The following is a 7,679-nucleotide window of genomic DNA, read 5'->3' as shown; positions in this document are numbered from 1 at the left end:
AGCTTGACTGCAACCTGCAAAAATGTCAAAAACAGAAGCAACGGAGTTATTCTGACTTTTATTTCATTGCTTCTTAGTCCACACACAGTCGGTATAAAATCAGAAAAGCAAAGCAATAAAAGTAAAAAAAAAACAAAAAAAAAAGAAAAAGAAAAAAAAAAAAAAAAAAAGAAAGAAAAAAAACAAAAACCCAAATGAAACAAAAACGACGACAGCAACGCAGTGTCTGGAGTCCTCAGGAGGCAGCCTGGGGTCTGCACAGGTGCCCGTTCATTGCCAGACACGTCTCTGACACACAGACAGAGGACAGACATCGCGCTCTGGCATTGGGCCAGCGGGGCTCCAGCCAGAGCTGCTTCTGTTCCTCTTGATCATGGGGGGAAAAGGAACCTTGGTTATAAATGCTTTATTAAAAACAATAGTAAGTCGTCTAAGTACAAAAGCAGTTGTAAGCTCATTTATATTACACAGAATTATTTCTCATTTCTAGCTTTGTTGTTTACCTCAAGATTGTTAGCTGAATTTCCAGTGAATAAGGTTAAATTGCTAGCAATATAAGGAATGGTAAATAGATAGCACCATTTCATATATCTGGCATTTGATTTCATAGATATACTGGGTCTGCTTCCTGCTCATCAGCGCTCTACCTCCACACAAAGATCATGTGCATTTCATGATGGGAGTACCCAAGCTTGGGCTGCACCCAGCACACACGGGGAGGGAGCACAGCCCCTGCTTGATTGCATTCAACCTAAGTGATTTAAAAGCCCAAAATCTCAGTGGGTGTGGTGGCAAGGCAGTGGGATTTGGGCAGTAAGTCATTTAGGCACTTTTGGCAATCCCTTGCTTCAAAACCCTTCGAACCTTTTGGAAGTGCCTCCGCCAACCCTGGCACCCCAGCTGCCAAATCACAGCAGGCAGGAGGAGCAGGGACCAAGCCTCCAGCTGACAGCAGCAGGCGAAACTCCAGTGGAGAAGCACTGCTTTGTGCCAGTGTAAGAGCAGCCAGAGCTGCGGGTCCCAGGGCTCGACTGAGGCTGGGATGGAGAAGGACAGATCAGATCAAAGAGGGTTCTGCATGAGAGAGAAATCACCGCGCTCTTGTTACACTGTTAGGAGTAATAATTCCTTAGGCACTTTCTTTAGGCTTTAAAACATAGCGTATGGTCAACAAAAGCGAACAATACTATGTACATATATGTAAAAAGTGTTATAAATAGGTTTTTTAAACCATAGATACTATATACATCTTCAATTAACAAGTAACCCTTTGAGTGTTTCCTTTTGGGGTCGGTTGGGTTTGGTTTGGTTTTTGGTGGGAGGGTTTAATTCCTTTTTTTTTTGGTGTTTTTTTTTTTTTTTTTTTTTTTGGTTAATTTTCTTTTCCGTTTTCTCGTCTATTTTCCCCCGCCTCCATCTCCTCCATGCATGTCAGCGGTGCCCTGGCTGCACTTCCTGCAGCATCACTCCCGTTTCCGTAGGATGACATAGATGATGCCACTGGCGAGGGCCAGGGGGAAGGCCAGCCATGCCAGGATATAGGCGAAGCCGTAGGAGATGTTTTCCGAGGCTTCGTGCCAGTCCGTGTGCCTCACTGTGAAGATGGCTGCACCACTCATCACGCAGAGCCCTGCGAGGAAGCACACAGGGAATGGGGTGAGTAGCAGCTCCCAGATGGGAACCCACAGCTGCACACGCTGGAGAGAATAATGCCAAACACCAGCATGGAAAATGGCTTTTTGTGCTGCGTGCTTGCAAACTGGGATGTGGAAGGTGGTAAGGCTGTGGTCCCTGGCTGCAGGTGAGTGGGGATATCATTGCCAGGCTCTGAGCAACAAGGCAGCAGCCCCTGGAGCAAGCAAGGTATGAGTATCCCCAGGGTTAACCCACCCCTTGGGCTGCTGCTCCAGACCAACCTGGACACCCTGAGTGTCCCATTGAAAACCCTAACTGTAGCCTAAGCCATCCAACCAGAGCTGCTGCAGACACAAGCCATGTTATCATTTTGGGTTAACGTGCTGTGCAAGTGCAAGTCCCTGCCATGGCTCTGCACAAGCAGAACGTGCTCCTCTCCTCCCCCTCCCGCAGACCCTACTCAGCAACACAAAGTTTGCCCCTGCCCCCCATACCCTCAGCCGGCCACAGGCCATCAGCCTCAGTGGGCAGTGTTTTAGCTTTGTTGCAAAAACAACTCATCAGCACTGAGGACTGCCCAGTGCCGACACAAAGCCACCACTATTTCTCCCCAAAAACAAGCTCTTTCAGTCCATCCCAGCAGTTCTATTATACAGTCGCTGGGCTGTTGTCAGCACCACATCCCCTGCACAGATCTCAGGACCACCTACATCGAACCACAGTGATATTTGAGCAGTAATTCCACTTGACACTGCTCCTTTGTTCTGGGAAAGTGCAGAAGTGGGAATACGTTTCATTAACGCGCCACTGGGGCACTTTCCATTCTCTGAGCACGAGAGCAAACTCCCACTGCCCAGCCCATGCAAAGAGAACATAACAATTGTCTGCAAATGCTGGTGGGACTGAGAGCAGGCATGCAGCCACGCCGGTCACCTACAGACTGCAGAACATACAGTGACAATTGTCTGCAGGAGGAATTCAGCAAAATTGGAGGTGATGGCTGCATTTGCATATCTGCAGCATCTGCATTGAGTTTGGCCTGGCGCATATGTTGAGGAAGTGAAGGCCAGCTGCAGTCAGCTGTTGCATTGATGGATGGCAAATGCAGCACCACTTTGGAGCCTGACTTTAAGAATACGCTCCAGTCTTGCCTTGACACACCAGGAGGGCAAACAATCTCTGAAACTTGTTCTGCAGGGCAGTGCTGGCTGCCCAAGTGATGCTGGGGCTGGGGAGAGGGATGGAGAAGCTGGGCCAAGCCCTGGATTTCCACTGTTGTAAGTTGCTGTAGATGAGTACACCATGATGGATCCACTAGACAGAAGCAGCAAGAGTGGGAGAGCTGTCCAGGACCTTTTGGTGCCTCTTATTGCTGAAATCCCAGCAGGGAAAACCCAGCCAGAGTTCTCATGGACCCAAGCAGTGTGAACAAAGTGCTGGGGATGCATCCTGCTCTGCCCAACACACCCAGCTGACCTTATGCATCTTTTCTTGCCCCTATCTACCCAGCTCTGCTCAGTTGGAGCAGCCACCAATCCTTGCCCTCTGCTCCTGCTCTTAGGGCACTGCTGGCTTGGCTTTGCCACCTGAGAGCACCCCGCAGTCCCACCCTCATCACCCACCCACTGGTTGAAACCAAGCAGTGCTGCTAGCCAGATGCTTGGCTTTGCCGAGCTGCAACCCCCAGGAAGGAGGCTGCAGCCTCCTGGAAGGCTCCAGAAGTGGCTTTCTCATCCCTTCCCAGGCATAGGAAGTCCTCTGGGTTTTTCCAGCAAACTGTGAGAAGACCACACCAAGCTCAGCTCCTTCACCAGCTCTGTCTGCTCCACCTCCTGCAAGGTGAGCACAGCCTACAGACCTCAAATTCAGCATCACAGCAAGAATGGACACCAGTTCCCACCTCTGTGTGGTTCATCTAAACCTCTGCTTACTGCTCTCCAGTCCATGGGAAATCTGTGTGGAGATCAACTCTAACTTTTCCTGACCTCTGCACTGGACTGGAGAAAGATTTGACCCAAGGAAGGAGGCAGCAGATCTGCATCCCGATGCTGCTTCCCCTAGGACACCAAGCAGAGCACAGACAGGAGGGTAAGCTCCCAATTTCGCCTCTGCCAATGAGGATGCATCAGCAGTCACTTAGGAGAGAGCAGACTTCTGCTCCCAGTTCGGCTAGACAAGTTCCCAGGCAGATAATTGCTTTATTAATGCCCATTTCCTCTCCTTGTCTCCATGGCTGTAATGTATTTCATCACATCTATCTTCCCAGAGATGAACTGATATGAACTCATTTTTTGCTTTATGGCCAAGCAGAAATTCTCATAATAGAATTCATGTTGTGTTTGCTAAAAGAGGCTAACTCTAAGCTGTTCCTGAATTGCAGTGGCTAGTCCCTTAGAGGATGCTCCATCAGAAGTTCAGTGGGTGAGTTTTTCCCCGATTCAGTAGCAGAACACACATACAGTGGTTTCCAGATGCACCTCTAAAGCTCTCCTAGACAGCGAGTCTCCTCACCAGACAGCTGGGTGTTAGGCTCATACGTTAGCCAGAACCTCCTTGAGCAATTTACTTTTTCTAGCCTGAACACTTGAAAATCCTCTTCACTGGTTTCATACGTGGAAACACAAACAGAGCCAGTGCTTTTGCAGCATCTATATTTGGAGAATTGCAACGTAGTACACGAACTGTGGCTCGTTTCCAGCACTGACTTCTTAAGAGTTAAAAATAGCAGCTGACAGTTCAAAGGCAGCTGGCTCACCCTGTGTGCTCGAGCAGCTCCTCGCCGAGGGGGAAATCACCAGCCCCTTATGGCAAGTTTATAAATAAGCCTAGGGTCCTCTTTGGCCAAAACAGGATCGTCACTACATCCCCAAACACCAGCAGCTGCAGTAAATTTGCAATTTGCCCAGCCCAGCGAAGGTGGAACCCAACACTGGCACTGGCAGTGCACACCCCAAGCCATGGAAACCCGAGTGCACCTCTCTTGGCCCCCCAGCATCTCCCCAGCTGGAGCAGCAGCCATCCAGGAAGCACAGCCAGAAATTTGGGTGCACAATGTGCCCTGGCAGCTGGACACCAGTGTAGAGGTAGAAGAGCTCTATGGATCCACATTATGCATAGCCTCTTCCCTTCAAGGAGCCAGCTTGACTGCCCACCTGCTTCTGTACTCAAGAAAGCGCTCGCTTTCCCTCTGCTCTGCTTGAAATCCCATCCCCAGTGCATCTCCACACCCAGACCCACTGATCAGCTCCCACTTACCAGCGAGGATTTGGAAGATCCCAGTAAGGTAAAACCGTCCACCTTTAGTGAGTGTGAAGAGCTGACAGAAGAACAGGAAGAGGGACAAGACGCTGAAGATGACGGAGAGGATCATCATTGCTTGGACAGATTGCAACCATTCTGGGGGAAAAACAGACAGAGACATCAGTGTCAGCAAGTCCCAAGCACAGCATCATTCCTGTGTCACCGTCCTGCCACCCCACGTGGCTCCTTGGTCCCAGTGATGCTTCAGCATGGCCACACTCAGTGTGAAGTTGCCTGGGGATTTTGGACAACATCTGCACAGATCAGCATGCTGGAAAAAGAAACGATGGGGCCACACTCTTGCTGAAATGCACTTATGATAGAAGTGCGTTTCAGCTGTACTAGGAACACCAAAGCCACGTGCAGCAATGTGGGAGACAGCGAGCCAGCCACGCTCAGAAGCAGAGTAAACAGAGCGAGTGCAAACCTCCCTGCCCTTGTGTGGCAAACCTGCTGGAAGGAGCCAGCAGCAGCTGCCAAGTGCAGCTCTGTCCCAGAGCCGACCAGTTGAACCAGCCCCTGTGTGAGTCACTGCCCAGCTATTTCCAGGCCTCGTGGGTGTGTAACTCCAGTATAAAAAATATATATATATAAATAAACAAGCAAAATGCTTCTCTACCCCATGAACTGCCACAGTCAGACAGAAAGAGGCGGTGCTGTTCACTGCCCAGATGCTGACATATATCACTGCCTTTCTTTACAAACGTTGAGCTCATAATGGATATCTGTAGCGTACCTGCTCATCTTGAGTGATCTTTAATGATATTACACCAATTCATTCAGCAGGAAAATCAGACCCATGCTCCTGCCACAGTTTGACTCCCACCCGCTACACTGCCCAGGCTGCACTCTGCCAGGAACAGCGTACTACAGCAAAGAGCATTTCTGTAAAAAAGATGCAAGACTTCCAAAAACAGCTACACTTTGGCTTAGCAACCTTCAGCATTCAGTGCAGCAAATGAGGCAGTGTACACAGCAAAGGTGAGCACGCTCTCCCCCCATGTCCCCACCGGCAGCACTGGGAGCTGAATTTGCACCAGGGAGTGCAGTGCAGACTCGTGCCAGGATGGCGATGACGACGCACGTCTGAGCCCTTCCAGCAGGCTCCACCAGAGAATAGCAAATCCATGCCCGCAGGGAACATCCTGTGCAATTTAGTAATGTCTGTCTTGTTTGACTTCAGCCCATAAATCCTACCTCTTGTCTCTCCGTTTGGCCTCCTGCTGTTCGTACAATAGAACAAATGCAGTTCCTGCTCACGAAAGCAGACAGAAACCACCCAGCACAGCCCCTGCTCATGGCAGACAGCCTTTCTCCTTCCCTCCTTCCCATACTCCCCATGCCAAATTACTCCGTAGCATCAATGTGCCGTGCTGAAGAGCTGCTGCATTCCACTTGTTTCCGTGCTGCTGGGTTTATCTCCACATGCAGCAGCTGCTGCAATTCGTTAGGACAGAACTATCAATTCTATCACTTCAGGAAATGCCCGTGCACTTTTCACATGAACGTGCACACCAAACATCCTATATATTTTATCCATCTTATGCTGGCTTGGCAGGAAAGCCCCTGCCTCATGCTTCCATGGGCACCAGAGGGGATGCTCACATCCAGTCCTAACTCACTGCGCAGATTGGGCATCCAGCTGCTGACTGCCATCCTATTGCCATGATCCAGATGAATGGCTCCCACACAGGTTCTTCTGTCATTTCAAGGGCCACGGGACCAGGCTAGCAGAGGAGCCCTGTCTGCTCGGAGGTGGATGTCCAACTGCAGGTTATTTTAGGCAGAGGCTGTCTAGACAGAAAGCTGAGCTGCCCTTTTAATTACATCCGCCTCCCCAGGCCTCATTTTTGGTTCTGAATGCAAATGATTTTATGGGCTTTGCAAAACCCCTTTGTCAAAGACAGCCATGCCAGGATGCTCAGTTCATTACTCAGAGCTGCAGGTGCGAGCAGCAAGTCCAAGCCTACAGACGTCAGCAGTATTAGCACAGCTAATTGCCTTTAATTCCTTAGAAAGCACTGCTGTAACTGCAGCTAGCAGTGCTGCCTCCTCACCCTCAAATATTTTCAACTCCTTCGCTATTAGCACTGTGCCCCACCTGGTGGACTGAATTGGGGCAGGTTCCCTCGGAGGTCTGGGTGCCACAGGCTGCACAAGGGGCTGTCAGCACTGGGCACTGCCAGGCTGCTATTTGTGGTTTCCCCAGGCACCACCCGCTTGTTCCTTGTTCCATTTTTCTCCTGTGTCTGTTCAGCTGCTTGTTTATATCTTTGCTCTTCAGGAGGAGGAAGAAAAGGGAGCAGAGTGGAAAGGACAGATAATGCCCTGCCCAGAGCTTCCTGAGAGCGCATCATGGGCAGCCCTACAGCCCTTCAGACAGCCAGGAATTACGCAAGAAGCTTTTAAAAAGGAAAGTCTAAAATTTCCCTAAGCTCTTCAAACCCCCATGCGCTCACACCGCCACTGATAGCCTAACAGCAGGGAAAAGACTTCACCCTGAGATGCTGAAGAATGCATTTATCTATCCTGAAGGGAAAGATGAAAGAAAGAAAGGAAAGGAAGAAAGAAAGGAAAGGAAGAAAGGAAGGAAGGAAGAAAGAGAGAAAGAGAGAAAGAGAAGAAAGAGAAGGAAGAAAGGAAGGAAGGAAGAAAGGAAGAAAGGAAGAAAGGAAGAAAGGAAGAAAGGAAGAAAGGAAGAAAGAAAGAAAGAAAGAAAGAAAGAAAGAAAGAAAGAAAGAAAG

The 7,679-nt window shown here is 49.5% G+C and overlaps 1 protein-coding gene across 1 annotated transcript in view; it reads right to left on the bottom strand.

Moving 5' to 3' along the window:
• Window positions 1–391: 391 nt before the first annotated feature.
• The window catches only part of PMP22 (peripheral myelin protein 22), a 13,415-nt gene continuing 6,127 nt past the window's right edge, over window positions 392–7,679 (bottom strand). The window contains exons 4-5 of the mRNA XM_042833453.1: window positions 4,891–5,031; window positions 392–1,630 (exon numbers count right to left, since the gene is read on the bottom strand). Of these exons, the coding sequence (XP_042689387.1) occupies window positions 1,464–1,630; window positions 4,891–5,031 (308 nt within the window). The 3' untranslated portion in view covers window positions 392–1,463. The remainder of the gene's footprint in view (window positions 1,631–4,890; window positions 5,032–7,679) is intronic.

This window comes from Centrocercus urophasianus, unplaced genomic scaffold (assembly GCF_019232065.1).
Source record: "Centrocercus urophasianus isolate 14NV4802_14NV808 unplaced genomic scaffold, USGS_Curo_1.0 seq_41, whole genome shotgun sequence".
Lineage (NCBI taxonomy): Eukaryota > Metazoa > Chordata > Aves > Galliformes > Phasianidae > Centrocercus > Centrocercus urophasianus.
The sequence above is the reverse complement of the archived record's forward strand: the minus strand, read 5'-3'. Positions and strand labels throughout refer to the sequence as shown.